The 19,742-nt window shown below is 40.3% G+C and overlaps 1 protein-coding gene across 12 annotated transcripts in view; it reads right to left on the bottom strand.

Moving 5' to 3' along the window:
* MME (membrane metalloendopeptidase) overlaps positions 1 to 15,807 on the bottom strand; it is a 91,305-nt gene extending 75,498 nt beyond the window's left edge. The window contains exons 1-5 of one of the 12 annotated variants that reach the window (XM_015131746.3): positions 14,877 to 15,333; positions 14,415 to 14,512; positions 13,317 to 13,363; positions 11,075 to 11,244; positions 10,311 to 10,346 (exon numbers count right to left, since the gene is read on the bottom strand). In XM_015131746.3, coding sequence (XP_014987232.1) covers positions 10,311 to 10,346; positions 11,075 to 11,234 — 196 coding nt within the window. In that variant the 5' untranslated portion in view covers positions 11,235 to 11,244; positions 13,317 to 13,363; positions 14,415 to 14,512; positions 14,877 to 15,333. 12 annotated transcript variants of the gene reach the window in all.
* Positions 15,808 to 19,742: the final 3,935 nt, after the last annotated feature.

Below are 19,742 nucleotides of genomic sequence, written 5' to 3'. Positions count from 1 at the left end.
CTTTTGATTTGATTTTTATTTGATTCTCAATAAAAAAATTTTAAATAGTGTATTTGTAATTTTCATGAACTAAGATGTTATATGAATCATATCTGTGAATTATACCTATGGTGTATCTCCCTGAAGGACGTGTAACATGAAATAGGCTGTCGTTAGTCTTTGCTGTTTCCCTGTAAAAGGAGACACTTTTAATTCCAATTTTGTAGATAACGAAAATGAAATGCAGAAAGCTGAACTGACTTAATTAGGATCACATACCAATAACACAGGATGGGGCCAAAACTTACATCCCAGATCTCCCATGCTAAAAGTTGGCTTAGTGGAAAAAGAAGCAGTAAGCTTCTAAAAATTGTACCTCAGTTACTCATAGCACTTGCATCTCTTTGAAATAAAGTTTATAATTTAACAGCCCTTCTCCTGCACATATCTGTTGCTGGAATTTATATTCTATTCATCTAATTATTAACCTACATTCTTCCTAAAATAATTCAAAGTGGCTTTAGAGGGATCCATAAAATAAACTAATATATATTGTATGAGAAAGAAAAGAGGAACAGGAATAAAGCTGATGAAGCAAGTTTATACAAAGAAGTCCTATATTTCAAGTTAAATTCAAATTTGGCTCTTGACTTTCTTTTTTTTTGAGACAGAGTCTCACTCTGTCACCCAGGCTGGAATGCAGTGGCAAGATTTCAGCTCACTGAAAACTCCGCCCCCCGGGTTCAAGCAATTCTTGTGCCTCAGCCTCCTGAGTAGCTGGAATTACAGGCGCCTGCCACCACGCCCAACTAATTTTCGTATTTTTAGTAGAGACAGGGTTTCACCATCTTGGCCAGGCTGGTCGTGAACTCTTGACCTCGTGTGTCACCTGCCTCAGCCTCCCAAAGTGCTGGGATTATAGATATGAGCCACCGCGCCTGTCTTGGTTCTTGGCTTTCTATCAGTTAAGGTGAAAGGGAAACATCTCACAGCACCCGTGTGAAAAACTAACACATTTTTCCAGAAGCAGGAACTGCTAACTGCTCTGTGGTAGACCAAGTGGTCTGGCTTTGATCCAGATGGCTGGTACACCTGGACATATATGTCTTTGACTTCCTCTGTAAATGAAACCCCAGGGGGTAAAAACAGGGCTTCCAACTCCTAATCCTGAAATAATTTTTAACTTCCCAATTGATTTACTATTTCCAGAGACTTTTCATCAATATAATGCTAATATAATCAAATAATAGAGGTTCACTTAAACTAAAAAGCTTGAGTTTATTTAGGGAAGATTTAGTAGACATTGAAAACTACATATAATCATTTAAACTGCAAAAATGGAGCTCAATGGACTCAACATACAATAGCAAGCATAAGATCAAAACATGAGATAACTATGTAAAAATGGACATTGGCGAGATAGGGGAAAGAATGAAGGTAAATTTTTGTTTGCTTTTTTTTTTTTTTTTTTTTTTTTGAGGCGGAGTCTCGCTCTGTCCCCCTGGCTGGAGTGCAGTGGCGTGATCTCGGCTCACTGCAAGCTCCACCTCCCAGGTTCCCGCCATTCTCCTGCCTCAGCCTCCCGAGTAGCTGGGACTGTAGGCACCCGCCACCGCGCCTGGCTAATTTTTTGTATTTTTAGTAAAGACGGGGTTTCACCGTGGTCTCGATCTCCTGACCTTGTGATCCGCCCGCCTCGGCCTCCCAAAGTGCTGGGATTACAGGCGTGAGCCACCGCGCCTGGCAGCTTTTTTTTTTTTTTAACAGCTTTGTGTTATTAATTGGTATACCATAAAGTTCACCTGATTAATTTTCGGTAAATTTATATAGTTGTGCAACCATCACCACAATCCAATTTACACTTCATCTTTAGCCAAAAGGCTGAGAATCTGTCACAGTCCAATTTTAGAACACTTCCATTACCCCAAGAAGTCCCCTTATGCCCATTTGCAGCCAATGCCTGCTTCATCTCCAGCCTCAGGCAATCAATATTTGTCTTCTGCCCCTATAATTGCCTCTTCTAGAAATTTCATATAAATTGAATTTTACAATATGCAGTTTGTGTCTGGCTTATTTCACTTAGCATCATGTTTTTGATGTTCATCTATACCATTGCACATAACAGTAGTTTGCTCCTTTTTATTGCTGTGTGGTATCATAATTCATAGCTATATGGCATTTTGTTTATTCACCTGTTTATACACATTTGGAATGTTTCCATATTTTGGCTTTTATAAATAATGCTGTAAGGAACAATCACAAAGAAGTCCTTGTGATGATATGTGTTTTCATTTACTTTAAGTAGTACCTAGGACTAGAATTGCTGGGTTGTCTGGAAAGTATATATTCAACATTTTGTAAAAACTGTCGAACTGTTTTCCAAAATGTTTCTAACATGTTGATCCAGGTGTACTAAAATTTACATTCCCACCATTAATGAGTGATGGTTCAGTTTCTCCACATCCTCATTCACAGTTGGAACTATCTTTTTCATTGTAGCCTGTGGTGGTTAATTTTAGGTGTCAGCTTGACCAGGTTAAGAGATACCCAGATAGCTGATAAAGCATTATTTCTAAAGCATTATTTCTGGGTGCATCCGTGAAGGTGTTTATGGAAGAGAGTGGCATCTGAATCAGTGGACGGAGTAGAGAAGATCCACACTCAACCGCCATTGTGGCTGAGCATCATCCAATCTGCTGAAGGCCTAGATAAAACAAAAGGCAGTGGGAGAGGAAATTCTCTGTTTTTTTTCTGGAACTGGGACATCCACCTTCTCCTGTTCTCAGACATCAGAACTCCAGGTTCTTGGGCCTTTGGATTTTGAGACTTTATATATATAGACCATTGGTTCTGTTCTCTGGAGAAGGGCTGACTAATATGTGGCCCTTCTAAGATGTTTTGAACAGAAAGAATGTATTCTAGTTTTCAGTCAGTTCAGAAATAGGATCAAAACAAGTCACTACCGGCCCCCGACAAAATCTCCTTTTCTGAATGGTCTTAAAGAATGAAAATTTACAGGATTCAAAAGCTTGTGCAACATTCTTCTTACGGTTTTTAAAATTCTGTATTTTTCAATTTACTTCAATTAATCTATTTTATCAACTTGAGCTTCATATTATATCAAAGGTTTACCAGAAAGCACCTTGCTACCCCAGGGATTTGCTTATGAGTAGGACAAAGCAGGATCCTTCAACTACAGAGGAATCTTTCTATGTCTCTTATTCTAAAATGTTAAATGTCAAACCAGGGTTCTCACCCCAACCTAAGCTAGTTTGTATTCACCCCCTTTACAGGTAGATAATTTCCGTAGCTATAAAATAAATCTTTGGAGTACCACCTAGCTTACCAGGCATTGCTAATTTTCTTTCCCTTCAACTGCTTAATTCAACTAATGTATGTTTTCAATTTCTTGACCATTCATTAAAAAATGATGATGTACTACTTCCTTAAAATTTCCCTGGAGAGTAAAAAACACATGTTATACATTTGTATATTTATCATATAATTGATTCCCTTTCTTGGAAAGGATTTGATTGAAAGATGCTAATTTTGACTGGATAAATGTAAGGTAATATCCCTATACCATTTTCACGAGAATTGTGCCAGGGAGGCCACCCAAAACAAATTGTCACATGCCACATTTAAATTAACAAAGGTGTGCTTCAGTGGTCTTCATACTAAGATGTCTGCTGCTTTCTTATTCCACGAATGATTTTTTTCAAACTTAATCACATAGTAGCCTCATTTCCTACACTAAAAGGCTGCTACAGGGCCAGCAGCCCCCATGAGTTAGTCATCAGTCCTTCCTGTATTTACCTAATTGTGCTGTTTTTCTTCATGGAGGTTTCAAGGTGTTAATAGGCAAGAAGGCAGAGATGCTTTGTTGCAGCCAGGAAAGGCCAACTGTTGCCAAGATACATCACCTAGGGCATCACCATGATGTGGCCCTTGCAGACATTTGCAAGTTTCATTTCAGTTCAAAGGTCATAGCTCAAAGCACACATATCTGATCATTAAATCATCCAATTTCCAGAGCCTCTGAATATATTGCCTTACATGACAACATGCCTGTAATTCCAGCACTTTGGGAGGCCAAGGCGGGTGGATCACTTGAGGTCAGGAGTTCAAGACCAGCCTGGCCAACATGGTGAAACCCCATCTCTACTAAAAAATCAAAAATCCGGGCATGGTGGCACGCGCCTGTAATCCCAGAGGGAGGAGAATTGCTTGAACCCGGGAGGCAAAGGTTGCAGCAAGCCAAGATTGCACCACTGCACTCCAGCCTGGACGACAAAGCAAGACTCCAAAAGAAAAAAAAAAAGACAACAGAGATTTGAGGGGTCCGCAAAAGCATTTGTTAGAAGCGTGGTCCTAAATTATCCAGAGACCAGAGTAGCCAAGTTAAGATGTGATCGATACAGTTTACTAGAGAGAGTGGGACCACCTCCACCTGTGTAGTCATGCAGGTTGTACACTGCACATTTGTCGATGGCAGCCTTGACAGACAGGCTTGTGGAACATGAAGACCTGGATGAAACACCTCTCAGAACTGTCCACTCCTTTTATTTTAATTCTGCACGTATCAAGAAAATTTTTGATGATTATTTAATTATTAATACAAGGAGAGGTGGCATTCTGTTACTTGAAAGATATTTTCAGTATGGTGAGATAATGCACAGCAGTCCCCCTCTTATCCTCTGAGGATCCCCAAGACCTCAGTGGATGCCTGACACTGGACTGAACCAGTACTGAACCCTATATATGGTATATTTTTTTCTATATACATACCTATGATATAGTTGAATTTATAAATTAGACATAGAGATTAATAACAATAATTAATAAAAAATAGAACAATTATGACACTATTCCAGCATCACTATTCTTATGGTTTGGGGTCATTAAGTAAAATAGGGTTACTTGAACACAAACACTATCATCTTGCAACAGTTGATATGATAATAATGGAGAAGGCTCCTTCATGACTTTCATCACACTACTCAGAATGGTGCGTGATTTAAGACATATGAGTTGTCTGTTTCTGGAATTTTCTATTTAATATATTGGACAGTAGTTGACCTTGGGTAACTGAAACCATGGAAAGTGAAACCACAGATAAGGGGGAGACTACTGTACGCACATGCTGATTTAATGATCAGATTTGTGTGCTTTGAGCTATGACCTTTGAACTGAAATGAAACTTGCAAATGTCTGCAAGGGCCACATCATGGTGATGCCCTAGGTGATGTATCTTGGCAACAGTTGGCCTTTCCTGGCTGCAACAAAGCATCTCTGCCTTCTTGCCTATTAACACCTTGAAACCTCCATGAAGAAAAACAGCACAATTAGGTAAATACAGGAAGGACTGATGACTAACTCATGGGGGCTGCTGGCCCTGTAGCAGCCTTTTAGTGTAGGAATGAGGCTACTATGTGATTAAGTTTGACATTGGATGTGAATATTTTTGAAAGGCCATTATCCTGCCTACCATTAAGAGGGAAGCATTGATAACATCTTGAGACCATTTAAACCAGGGATACCCAGTCACAAGTGACTGTGCTGCCTGCAGGGAACATTTAGTAATGGCTAGAGACATTTTTTGGTTGTCACAACTAGGAGAGGACTGCTACTGGACATCTAGTTGGTAGAGGCCAGGGATGCTGCTAAATATCCTATAATACACAGAATAACACCCACAACAAAGAATAATTCCAGCACAAAAATATCAATAGTGAGTTGAGAAACCCTGATTTAAAGCATAAGATTCCTTGAAAGCTGAGTTAGAAAGGTTACAATACAATGGAAGTCAGTTTCAGGATTTAGATTTGTATGGAAAAGTCTGCAAAATCACATACAAGTTCTATAACTCTAAGTTTTTGACAACCTTAAGGGTAAATAAGTGATGAATAATACTTTGAAGTATTTTGATCTCCGCCTTAAGATGTTATTTCTTAAATGGTATTTGTTTTACTTTAGGTCTGGTGTAATCTTTTATACTGAAGCATTACACATATAGGGAAGTTAATTTAAAGTATACATAAACATCATTTTATGTACATCATAAATATTTAAATCCTAGATGCTCAGATTTATAATACGTAACACCAAACAGATTTGAATCAGCCTTCTGCAATATTTTACTTCTGTCTTGGTACGGCTTGACTTCTATTACTTGACTTCAAAGGATCAAAGAGAAAAGTCCATTTGCTGTGACATTCCTTTCCACTGGGAGAAAGGTTCAAGTTGGGGCCATCTTTCACATAATGTAAGCACCCTGAGTGTCAATACTTCGTTTTCCCATTCTCAAGAATTTCTGAGCTCAGGTTTGAACCCCCTACTCTCTTAAAGTGACCTATAGACTTGCTGGTAAGATATTTTATATTTTTTTCAACATCTCTCTTTTCATATTTCTTTCTTTTTTTTTTTTTTTTTCAAATGGAGTTTCACTCTTGTTGCCCAGGCTATGGTGCAATGGTGCTATCTTGGCTCACTGCAACCTCTGTCTCCCGGGTTCAAGTGATTCTCCTGCCTCAGCCTCCTGAATAGCTTTGGTTACAGGCATGTACCACCACAGCCGGCTAATTTTGTATTTTTAGTAGAGATGGGATTTCTCCATGTTGGTCAGGCTGGTCTTGAACTCCCAACCTCAGGTGATCTGCCCGCCTCAGCCTCCCAAAGTGCTGGGATTACAGGCGTGAGCCATCGTGCCCAGCCTTCTCTTTTCTTATTTCTTTTTCTTTCCATCTATTCTACTCTTTTTTTGTTTTTGTTTTTGTTTTGAGGCGGAGTCTTGCTCTGTCGCCCAGGCTGGAGTGCAGTGGCGCGATCTCGGCTCACTGCAAGCTCCGCCTCCCGGGTTCCCGCCATTCTCCTGCCTCAGCCTCCCGAGTAGCTGGGACTACAGGCGCCGCCACCACGCCCGGCTAACTTTTTTTGTATTTTTAGTAGAGACGGGGTTTCATTGTGTTAGCCAGGATGGTCTCCATCTCCTGACCTCGTGATCTGCCCATCTCGGCCTCCCAAAGTGCTGGGATTACAGGCTTGAGCCACCGCGCCCGGCCTATTCTACTCTTGTCATTCTTCTTCAATACTTGCTTTTGTCCAAGATTTCCTCTAGGGTTTTCCTAATTTGCAACGACTTCTAAAAGAAATAGTTGTATTTTTCTGTGGCAGAAAAGATTTCCTAACCAGCAGAAGACTCTGTGTGTGTGTGTGTGTGTGTGTGTGTGTTTGAGTATGAAGAGTGTATCCATGAGGGTGTGTGTCATCTTATTCATTGTCCTAGGAAGAACAGTAACTACCAGTGTGAACAAGTATTCTAATGGCTTGTGAACCAACAGAGCAGAATGAAGAAAAATACACAGCTATACAGCAACCTTGTTTCCCACTGAAGTTATTTCTATTGTTTACATTTCTCTGCCAAAATACATTCTGCAAGGTATTATATATTTGGTTTGATTTCTAAGCTGCAATTAAAGGATACAGGTTAAATACATTTTAGTGAGTTGAGACTTGCCAAACACTATTTAAAAACCATATCTCTAAACATTAAGTCACATTTAAGATTCCAGATTCTGAATGTCACATTGCTCCTTGGGAAGAAAAACCTGCCTAGATCTCTGAGGCAAAATCAGTTGTCGTTTATAAAAACATGCCTACCTAGTCAAAAAATCCAGTTTCTTCGAAAATAAAATTCAAGGAAAAGAAGAGAAAAAAGAAAAATAGTGAGAGAAGAGAGCTATACATTAAGATACCAAAGAGACAAACATGTCAAGTGTATTGCAGACAGACGAATTAATCCTCAGTAGTCAATATGTAAGTGGAAGTTTCCCAAAACAGGACAGCCTGAGCATGTAATAGGGTAGCTGGTAGAGAGAGGAAGCATAGGAGGATCCGGGGAGGAAGTAAATGTTAACTTTGACAACTTGGACACATGCTGACTTTCGCACATGGCCACGGAGATCCCCCAGCCAAAGTACCTGTGCAGTCATTTCCCTGGGGAATAAAGAAACTTTATTTTTGAGAAAAACGTACCATGTTGAGGAGCAAATGGCTAACATCTAAATCAACTTTCCCTCACACTCCCCACATCACATCTCAGGGCGTCTGACCATTGCACTTGTGACCCAGAGCAAATAAAAACATCAAAAAACAATACAAAAAAAAAAAAAAAAAGCAAAGAGCATAGATTCAGGACATTAGACTATAACCTAGAATTGCCAGATATTTTCCCGTCATTCTTTTGCAAAATTCAGTGAATAACAAAAAATCATGTAAAGAATATCCAAGGCTGGGTGCAGTGGCTCATGCCTGTAACCCCAGCACTTTGGGAAGACAAGTAGGAGGATTGCTTGATCTCAGGAGTTCAAAACCAAGCCTGGGCAACATAGAGAGACCCTGTCTCTACAAAAAAACTTAAAAAAAAAAAACAACAAAAAAAAACGTAGCCAGGAATGGTGGCAGGTGCCTATAGTCCCGGCTACTCAGGAGGCTCAGGTGGGAGGATGCCTTGAGCCCAGGAGATCAAAGTTACAGTGAGCTGTGATCACACCACTACACTCCAGCCTGGGTGACAGAGCAAGACCCTACCTCAAAAAATACATACATACATACATACATACATACAAACATACATAAATAAAATTTTAAAAAAATCCAGCAGAAAATGGTTCAAATTATTTGGGGCAGTTTATTTATCTCTTATAAGACACTTAGATGTTAGAAAGGAGGTTTAGAATCTCTTGTTAAAGGCCACAAACATCATGTTCATATCCCAGGGTGCTGCCCTCAGCTACCACCTTCCTTCTTCTTGATGAAAGAAGAAATACTTTCATTTTCACCACACTCTAATTGCTGGGATTTATATAGCTCCATACACTTCTCTGTTTTCTGCTCTGACTTATTTTTCTTCTCTTCTAATCACTGATATTGTCTTAAGTTTAGCCCTTGAACCTCTTCTCTTCTATTGAGAACTCAAATACTCCCAAGGCTTCCATTATCACTCTTAAACTGACAGATCCCAAATTCATATTCCAAATTCTTGAACCTCACCTCTACCTTCCTGCTGTCTATTCTCATGGGGCTGTTACCCATGGCTTAGACCAAACACATCCACATCCACCTCATAACTTCTCTCTTTCTGTGTGGGCTGCCACCATTCTCTTCAGTCCCTTGGGTTTTAAAACTTGGCATCATTCTCAACTCATTCATTTTATTTAGCAAGTCAGTTCTATTAAGTCACCCAATTCTCCCTCTGTATTATCTCAATAGCACTCTTATCTCACCACAGGCCAACCTCTTTAGCTTACACTTGGAGTACAGACGCAGCCCCCACCTGCCTGCCCTCCTTTTCACTCAATCCATCCAACCTCACATTCCCGGAATCATCCTTCACCTTTGGCCTGGTCACTCCTCTGTTCAAAAATATCTGTTTCTCCTGTATTACAATATGAAGGCTAAACATGGATTTTCAAGGTTCTCCACAATGTGCCCTTCTATCAAGCGTACATTTTTACTACTTCTCAATAACATAGTTTATTTCTGTTGTGTTTGGAATTCCCTCTTCTGCACTGCCACATCTAAATTCCAGCCCTACTTCAAGGTTCTTCCCAAATTTAAGGCTGGCTGCAGTGGCTCATGCCTGTAATCCCAGCATTTTGGGAGGCCGAGGCAGGCAGATCACCTGAGGTCAGGAGTTCGAGACCAGCCTGACCAATATGGTGAAACCCCGTCTCTACTAAAAATACAAAAATTAGCCAGGCGTGGTGGTGGGCACCTGTAGTCCCAGCTACTCGGGAGGCTGAAGCAGGAGAATCCCTTGAACCTGGCAGGCAGAGGTTGCAGTGAGCTGAGATCACATCACTGCACTCCAGCCTGGGCGACAGAGTGAGACCCTGTCTAAAAAAAAAAGAAGTTTCTTCCCAAATTTTAACTTCTCCATCTAGATTTACATGCTACATCTCACTCCCTTCTTCTCACCCACCTAGTGAGGTGCATTGAGAAATTTAACACAATGATACAATGCTTACCATTTCATATGTGCTCATTTTCTTTCTTCAACTGCATGGCAAGCTCCATACAAATAGAGAAATAGTTTTCTATTGCCCTGCTATACAGCCCAGGGCTGCCAATAGTAACATATTTTTCACAGTAGACAAGTTAATTAATCTATTACTTAAATATAATTTTATTTCCCTTGATTATAGAGCCAGACACACAAATAATTGATCTATAATGAATAAAAGTGTAAACAAAGCAAACTAAGATTAGCATTTAATTTTCAATATTATACATCAGTTGTGTAACTATTACATGTAAAAACCATTTCTTACCTGATTTTATGCAATCTGATGACTTGCAAATACCATCTAGAAAAAGGAGAGAATATGCATAAATACTGGCAACGCACATTTTTAAATTTGTTTTTCTTTTGTTCTTTTAAAAACTGTCGATTAAATAAGCAATTTCTTAAAGCAAGAACTAAAAACTGAGCATTATATATCATTGCCAGTGGTTAGAAAAAATATAAGAAAATAAAATAGGTAAAATCTAAATTTAAAATTTTGATTATGAAGAAAAATGTGTTATTATATCTTCTCTACCAACTAAGCTCTAGGCCTATTACATTGAAATAATCAGTTGTTTTTGCTTGGTAATCATTTTTTTAACCATTAAAAATCAATCTTTTTTAATCCTAGTTTTGAAAAACTTCCAAGACTCAAATTAAATTTGTTAAATTCCTGTGAAGCCCTTTAGAATTTCAATGACACAACAAAAACTGACTAATGACTATTACTAAAGCTGGCCATAAAATTGTGTATATTTTAATCAAATAAAACCATATTTGAGATTCCTCATAAGTAAGCATGAGCACACTAAATATACTTGCAATTAATAACTTAGCTCAAACATAAAAGGCACTGTACTTCAAAGTTAATTGTTTTGACATACGGATGTTACATTTTTTAAATGAATCTCTTTGTCAGTCTTTAAGTGCCTCTATCCCTAACACATTTGTTAGATAGACAGTAAAAGCATGGAGGAAGATTTCCTTCTCTTTTGCATTTATGGATGCACAGGTGTGGGAGTAACTCACCATCGTAGGTTGCATAGAGCGCGATCATTGTCACAGCTATGATGGTGAGGAGCAGGACAAGGACCGAGAGGCTGATCTCTAGCGGAGTCCATCGCTGTTTCTTCTTTGGCTTTGGAGTGTTGATATCAGTTATATCCATCTGACTTTCTGATCTGCCCATCACCTAAAATCTGCAAAAAATGAAAATGCTAATGATAAAAAAGAAAATGTCCAAATGCGTAATGTGACTGGATAAAAGTAAAAGGTTCAGTCATTTTAAAATAGAAATATGTTTTTGCTGTTGAGAAGTCAAAATTTTGTTGCTGAATGCAAAGATTATAGAGTCAAATGAATTTGACAGGTCTCAGTCACAACTTTTTGTTTTTTGTTGCTGTTGTTTTGTTTTGTTTTGATGTATCACTGAAAATCTCAGCAAAATTAGACAGTAAGACTTGGTTAAATACTCAAGTAGGATTAATTCAGCAGTTTATAAGCAAATAATTGCTATACCACCATTAAGAAAGTTTTAAACTTACCCTTTTGAACTCTGGACTAACATCAAAGTTAATTTTATATCTTGCTCCAGTGGCTTCCTTTATAAGCTCAAAAACCAATGACTAATACCTTGAGGTTTTGACTAAGCAATAATTTGAAATATTAATATAGATAAACACCAAAAGGAATGAACACATGAGGTAGTTTATTTTAGTCATAAAGACAACTTTTATTTTTACAGTTCAAAATTACTACTACTACTGATACTGGTATCTATTAACTGGTTAGACAACATTCTGAAAATGGACACTCACTGTACCAAAAGATACCTGAATATCCAGCTTAACCACACCCAATCCCATTTAAGAGGGGAGTAAAGGGGACAAGTAAACAAAATAATACAAAAAGTTACCAAGTTGATACTTGTAGTCCTGTGTAAAGCAGGGTATGCAAAAACATACCTGTATTCTTAAAATCTTTCACCTCAACTGGAGATGTGTTAACAACTTTAAACCATAAAGTGGACACTGCCACAGAAGAGAATAAAGAATTGGGAAACTGGGGCACAGAGAAGTCAGACAACGTGTTTAAGACTACACAACTAGTCAATATTCTTTGGAAAGAACACACTCGGTCATTGTTCAAAATAAAGCGTATCATCATGCAGTAAAAGCTAATTTAGATCTTATTGTAGAAATTTAGGGGGAAAATTAAGGGGGTATAAGCCTAAATATTAAACTTTATCAAGGGCCTAGTGACAGTTTATCAGTCCGTCTCCAAGGATTAGAACACACAATTTCCATTTTGCTTCATGACTGTATAAAAGAACATCTTAAACTGACAGATTAGCTGTTTATAGCTCAATACAAACTGCTCTGAGAATTTGGTCCCTGGATGCAGGGACGGCTCAGAAATGCTCTTATAGTTAAAGATCTTTGTTGAATACGCACAATTCTCTAAGGGTGTGTTTTGTGGAAACTGACGCATAGGAGAAAGAAGAAACATATTTCACATTTGAAGTGTGGTGGGGAGACCCAGCAGAAAACTAGAAATTACCCTTCCCAGTGAATTATTCATAAGCGAACCACAACTAGACCTTAAGGTTCTGGATACAAAGTCTTAAGCATGCTGTCCCCTTGATTACATGAGGCTATAAGCAAGGACAGACTATCAAATAAAAATATTTTATTAGACAATGAAAACTGTGTCTGCTCAATAAAAGGGGAATGTAATGTATCTGAATGTTAAAATGTCTTACTTAATGGTTATGTAAGGCATGCTGGCTTAGTCTCACCACCCCTGGGGTTATGATATGGAATTGCATTGATTGTAGTCCTATTTTAATAGTGTATTGGTTGGGCAAAGAAAAGATGGGAACAAATTTAATAATACTTTGGACACCTTACAGAGAGGTAAACAATAATAAGTCTCCCAGTCTCCCCATGTTTCATGACTGTCCTAAAGAACATCTGAATATTAAGCACATTTGCTAAAGTATTTCCCTTTCCTGAATATTGTTCCCCCTGTATATTTCAGAAGGCAATGTAGAGAAATGTTTTATTGGTACAAAATGACGTTTTTTGTTGTTTGTGTTTTTAGTTCTTCCTTAGAAATGGCAGTCTGTGTCCCTGTAAAGTGAAGAGGTGAACCAGGGCAGCCTCAGGGCTAAATTACAGGTGCTCTGTGGCAACTCCATGCCTTGTGGTGTAGTAAAGCTAGTGGATAAGCATTTGTTTCTGTAAGTTACTTTCCCTTGGCTTCTCCTTACCTTTAAGACTGCGTACTGAAGCAGCTGGGCTCTTAATGGTTCAGCACCTAAGTTTGCAGAAACAGTTACAGAGAAATGAAGACAGTGAGAGAAGCTGCATCAAAACAATATAATCTTTGAATAATCTACAAGGTGTTCCTCCATCTCCCCCTCTTGTAAATGTTCTGTAAATTCTTAAAGGAAGTCTTTTGGTCTTAGTAGCGTTTTTTCAAAAGCATTGAGCGCAGGCAGAAATAATGCAAGTTTAATCTCCTAATTAACTTTGTCATTCATTTCCAGTTAATTCTGGAAGGTTCACTATTTTTCTTTAAGAAATCAGGGGACAGTATCTGGAATCTCACTGTGGAACATATGACTAACTCCCAGATACCTGAATATCCAACTTAACCGCACCCAATCCCATTTAAGAGAAGAGTGAGGGGGACAAGTGAACAAAAGAATTAAAAAAACAACAACAACAACAACAACAAAGTTGATGCTTGTAGTCCCATATAAAGCAGGGTATGCAAAAGCATACCTGTATTCTTGAAATATTTCACTTCAACTGAAGATGTGTTAAATAAAAAGTTTAAGATAACAAGAACCTGCAAACTTCAGCTCGACATTACCAAGAGAATAAATTACTATTTTAAGTGTAAGCTGAATTTCAAAGCAATGTAAAGCAGCAATTCTTATACCAGTTGAGCATAAGCATAACTATATCAGATAGTCAAAGCAGGAAACCTGAATAACTGATTTGTTAAAAAGGAAATCTCATAGACTTACAGACTTAGACTTAGCTAAGCAATTTTCATCTTCATAGCACATTATAACATTAACTTATATCTGCAGGTTCCTGAAGCTGTGCTTTGCAATTACAGTTTGTATTATGGAAACTGAGGCACAGGAAGAAGGAGAAACAGTGTGCATATTTAGACTGTGTCTGCAGAAGCTTAGGACAGAGGTACTCAGGATAAATCATCTTCTTGTTTCCCAGACATTAATTAGGTGTTTCCCAGCCTGAAATACGGAGTTCTGGACACAAAGTGCCAACCATGTTACTCTCCTGGTTAGTGCTGCTCTACAACCAAAGACACAGCGTTAAGTCCAAGAAATTACCAATTTTTTAAAGTGCTGGAACCCACAAAAATGGCAGGGAATGAAGTTACACGCCTTCATACAGTCGATTTGCCGATAAGCAGTTTCCAATGCTGACCCTGCAAGTCAGGTACTAGTTTTCAGTTTAATAAAATTGTAATTCGAATCATATATGGGGGAGGAATCGACTTGATCAAGAGGCTAAAGAGGGATATTTGGTTGCAATTACCCTTATTTTGAAACAATACAAATAGATTGAAACCAGTTAAGTAAGAAGTCTTAAACTTTCATCTACAAAAGGACACCCCAACCCCGCACCGACCAACCCTTGTGAGATTTAAGCATAAATTATATAATAGGAAATCAGGTTAAAAGCAAGATGAAGAGGTGGGATAATGAAAAGATCTTCCGGTTAAGAAAAGTAAAAATAGAAAAGTGAGTTACAAATGAGAAAATCCGACAGAAACCATAATGAAAACAAACCTTGCTTTAAAAAAAAAATCAGTGTCTGTACAGCAGAATGGCAAATTCCCAGCCCCCAAATCAGCCCCGGTGCAATCTGGTAGCGCGGATCTCGGTAACCAAACATAACTCCCCGAGGCAGAGGCCGCAGGGAACTATGGAAATGAACCTGAAGAGCCAACCTGACGTGACTTCCAGAGCCCTCCTCCAGGTCAACCTCCGGGCCCCTCTCCCTCCCCTCACTCTTCAGGTCCCAGTAGCGGCTCCTTCCCAGGGCACGCCTCCTCCACCGCCGCAGGGTCCTGGGCGCTCGGATCGCGCCGGACCTTCGCTGCGGACCCTGCTCAGCGCACCTCCCGGCAGCAGCTCCTCTGGGCTGGCTCTGCCCTCCCCGTGCCCGTCCCACGGGCTCCCAGCGCCCTGGGCGCTCGCGCCCTTTGGACCTTTCTCCCTCAGCTCGCTCTCCTGGGACTCACCAGTGGGATTCGGGAGAAGTTGGAGGCTGCTGAGCCGACACATCCCGACCAATGAGCGCGCGGGGCCGGGTGGCAGTGGCGGGCTGGGAGCCCAGCCGAGCGCCGCTCAGTCGGTGCATCCGCCCAAGGCGCGCGGGCTCCGGGGTGAGGCCGGACTAGGGGGAGGTTCCGGACCCGCCTCCTCCCGGGCCGGGGGGCGTCGAGGCACCTGGGCATCCCTCCTACCCGCACCCGCAGAGACTCACCGTGACCTCTCAGTAAATCCCGCGCCAGGAGTTAGGCGGCTGCTCCAGTCTGCGCTCGGTCAAGCTTCGCCACTTGCACATCTCCGCGCCCCGCGCGTCTCGGCGCTCTCACGGCCCCCCCGCCCCCCGCCACCCGCCCCCCCGCCTCGCCGCTGCAGGACCAGCGAGAGGAGCAGTTCCCTGGGTGACCTGAAGGTTTCCGCTAGGTCTCCCAAATCCAGTCACTTCATGTGAGGGGGCAGGGGAGACGGGTGGGGGGGGGGGGGCGGGCGGTGGCAATGAGAATGTCCTATCCTCCCCACCCCTCATCTCACCATTCCCAAAAGGGCTTTGCTAAACATTTTCGGAGTTGCTTAGCTTCGGGGCTTTCAAGAAAACAATACACTGGCTCTTTGGGATTCTCTAGTGCGGATGAGGGCTCCATCTCTCTCCTGTGGACCGGAGACTGTAATGCTTGGCTCTTCTCACGCTCTTCTTTCGCTCTCTTTCTCGCTCCCTTTCCTCCCTGAATCCAAGCTTCCTTCCTTCTTCACTTAAATTTCCTCCCTCCCTCCCTCCTTCGTTTTCTTTTTTCTTACTGTCCCTCCGCTTTTCCTTCTTTCTTTCCTTGCTCCTGCTTTCTCCACCTCGCTTCCCTCTTTCTTTCTTTTTCTTGGTCAGAGTACTCTGATGTCAAGATCTGTACTGAAACTCTCCGCTCCCACCTCCTTACTCCAGGGAATCTTGTAACGTGTGTACATCGGAGGTTGAGTGTGGGGAGTGAGAAAGAGAGAAAGAAACTAAAATGTGTCTGCTCTACCTACTGAAATCATCCATCATGCGCCTGGACCCTCATCAGTTTAATGCAGGCAAGCAGAGCACCGCTTTCACTCAAGAAACAGTGATTCCTCCTCAAAGAGATAAATACAAACAAGGAAATAAATACTTTTGGCACAAAGGCAGTTTCTTTGTAAAAGCTACCTTTAGCAGCTATAATTAACAAGGAGCTCAGAGGAACTAAACTTCCTTTTTTTTTTTTTTTTTTGCTTCTAGTATACAAGTACCTTTAATACTGATCCCTTTCCTCTTTTGAATCACATGTAATTACAGACCACACACACACACACACACACACACTCACACTCCCTGCGGAACTCATACTGAAGTAAAACTGGGTTTGCAATTATCTGTTTTTAATATCAAAATGATTTACTGCTTGAGAGGGTCCTCTTGTACTAAAACATTTTCCATCTTTTTCATAGGAGAGAAAGCTGAAAAGCAAGGAGAAAAGGTAGTTCCTGCTAATAAGTGGAATACAATGGAGAGACATTTCCCCAAAAAGCTAGCCAATCTTTAAATAATTTTATTAATATAGAGAAAAATGGAGTGTGTAGACCTAACAAGTGCTATTCACGACTATTTACGCTTTCTCTGTGCATCTTACAGACACTACTTAGACCTCACAACAATCCTGAAATATTGGTGTTTTCACTCCCACAAATAAGCATATGGAGCTTGACTAGCGCCCTGGAAAGCATCTCAACGGGAATTTATTCATTTACTTATATTCCTACAGAGTCTGGCGCTGTCGCCCAGGCTGGAGTGCAGTGGTGTGATCTGGACCCACTGCAACCTCTGCCTCCTGGGTTCAAGCGATTCGCCTGCCTCAGCCTCCTGAGCAGCTGGAAATACAGGCACGCACCACCACACACAGCTTATTTTGTGTGTGTGTGTGTGTGTGTGTGTGTGTACTTTTAGTTTCGGGGTTTCTCCATGTTGGCCAGGCTGGTCTCGAACTCCTGGCCTCAAGTGATCCGCACACCTCGGTCTCCCAAAGTGCTGGAATTACGGGTGTTAGCTACCATGCCTGGCGGTGAGGACATTTTAAAGGAAAAAAAAAAGGGCGGGGGGGAGGGGAGAGGATTTACTTAGAATGTATGACAAAAGAAAAAAAAATGCCTACTTAAAGTTATTTTTAGACTCTGACTTTCAGCTGATAGTCCACAGTATGGATTGTTAACTGTTTTCCCAGAACAAATCTTTTTTTCTTTTTCTCTTTTCTTTCTGTTTTGTTTTGTTTTGTTTTTAGATGAGAGTCTTACTGTGTTGCCCAGGCTGGTCTCTAACTCTGGGCTCAAGCAATCCTTCAGCCTCAGCCTCTTGAGTAGCTTGGATTACAGGCTTGTACTACCCACACCTGCCTTACAATATCTTGATTTCATTCAAGTTCATTAGAAACTTAGGGGTTATTTTTGTTGTTGTTTGTTTGTTTTTAAATCAAGAATGCTAAATCTCCTCCCAGAAGTTTATGCAAGTTTGAGATAAAATTTTTAAGGGATCTAATAAAGAGTCTTCAAGTATTTACAGTAAGTAAATTTAGAAAACTGAGGCTTACTGAGTTGGTCCAAGATCACTCGGTTTGGCTACTTATAGGAATGGAGGAAAAGTAGTCCTCCTGGTGACCACACATAAGTTATTAAGAATGGAATGCATTGGTTCTAGCAATATGCAGAATAGATCCTTAAAAACCACCAGTGTGACACAAATGCTTGATGAAGTTTTTTTAAGTCCTTTCAAAATGCAATAGTGCCTTTTTATACGCACCATTGAGCCAGGAGGCAAGTAAAGGAAAACCTGAGAAGCCAAAAACAAAGGGAGCTGTCAGAGGCATTTGGACCAGAGCAACTTCATCTTGAATAGGGGCTAGGTAAAATAAGGCTGAGACCTGCTGGACTGAACTCCCAGGAGGTGAGACATTCTTAGTCATAGGATGAGATAGAAGGTTGGTTGGCACAAGATATAGGTCATAAAGACGGTGCTGATAAAACAGGATACTGTAAAGAAGTCAGTCAAAACCCACCAAAACCAAGATGGCCACGAAAGTGACCACTGGTGGTCCTTACTGCTCATTATTTGTGAATTATAATGTATTACCATGCTAAAAGACACTACCACGAGTGCCATGACCATTTACATATGCCATAGCAACATCCAGAAGTTAACCTACATAGTCTAAAAAGGGGAGGGGATCCTCAGTTCTAGGAAATCTCTGCCCCTTTCCCTGAAAACTCATGAATAATCTACCTCTTGTTTGGCACACAATGAAGAAATAACTGTAAGTATACTCAGTCAAGTGGCCTATGCTGCTGCTCTGCCTATAGAGTAGCCATTCTTTATTCCTTTACTTTCCTAATAAACTTGATTTCACTTTGCGGATTCATCCTGAATTCTTTCTTGCAAGAGGTCCAAGAACCCTCTTTTGGGGGATCAAGATGTCTTTCCTGTAACACAGACAAAAAAATCAAGAAGGATATGGATGTCCTGGTAGTATCTATCCATTTCAGGAGGCCTCACTGGACTTAAGTGACCGAGAGCTTTCACTTTAACAGAACTTGCAAGTGCCGAGGGACTTCATACAAAGCCTAGTTCAGAGTAAAGTGAAAAGGTGGGCTAACAAAAAATGAAACTCAGCCCCAACTCCCACTCCTCACCCCTACTCTCCCACAAGAAACATAAATATATTTGCTTTTTTCAGTCCTGATTCAGGCTGGTAAACTTACAACAAAAATTTTCTGTAAGAATTCATGATTCAGCTAGACTTCAGATGGATGCAGGGCTAGAATTTATACTAATTGTGTAGCCTGAGTATTTCCAAGTTAAAGATTTATGGTAAAACAGTCCCAGCTAGACTGTTCGAAATAAAAACTGAAAAACTTACCACAACTGACTCTAACCAAAAGAACTTCTTGAGAATGAATTTATGAAGCAAAGTAATAGTTTATGGAAGATCTGATATGCGAGAAAGAATGATAAGCAAAGAATATAGTAACAACATAAATAAATCTAAGCAAACATTAACAAAAATTAAAAAATGGTGATAAAAAAGATCAACTAAAAAACCAGACAACAGGGGTGTGTAAGTTGGGAGAGTTTAATTACAATTAAAGCACTCGAAAGTCTTTACTCAATCAAGCCTGATGATGTGCACCTGTAGTCCTAGCTACTCAGGAGGCTGAGGCAGGAAAAGCACTTGAGCCCAAGTTTGAGACCAGCCTGAGCAACATAGTGAGACACTGACTAAATAAATAAAATGAAGTCCTTACTTACATTGTTGGAAAGAAGGATAATGATATTGATTAATTGTATACTTTAGACTTCATTAGGTTAATTATGTATGTAAAAAGTAC

The sequence above is a fragment of the Macaca mulatta genome, chromosome 2 (assembly GCF_049350105.2).
Source record: "Macaca mulatta isolate MMU2019108-1 chromosome 2, T2T-MMU8v2.0, whole genome shotgun sequence".
NCBI classification, from domain to species: domain Eukaryota; kingdom Metazoa; phylum Chordata; class Mammalia; order Primates; family Cercopithecidae; genus Macaca; species Macaca mulatta.
The sequence above is the reverse complement of the archived record's forward strand: the minus strand, read 5'-3'. Positions and strand labels throughout refer to the sequence as shown.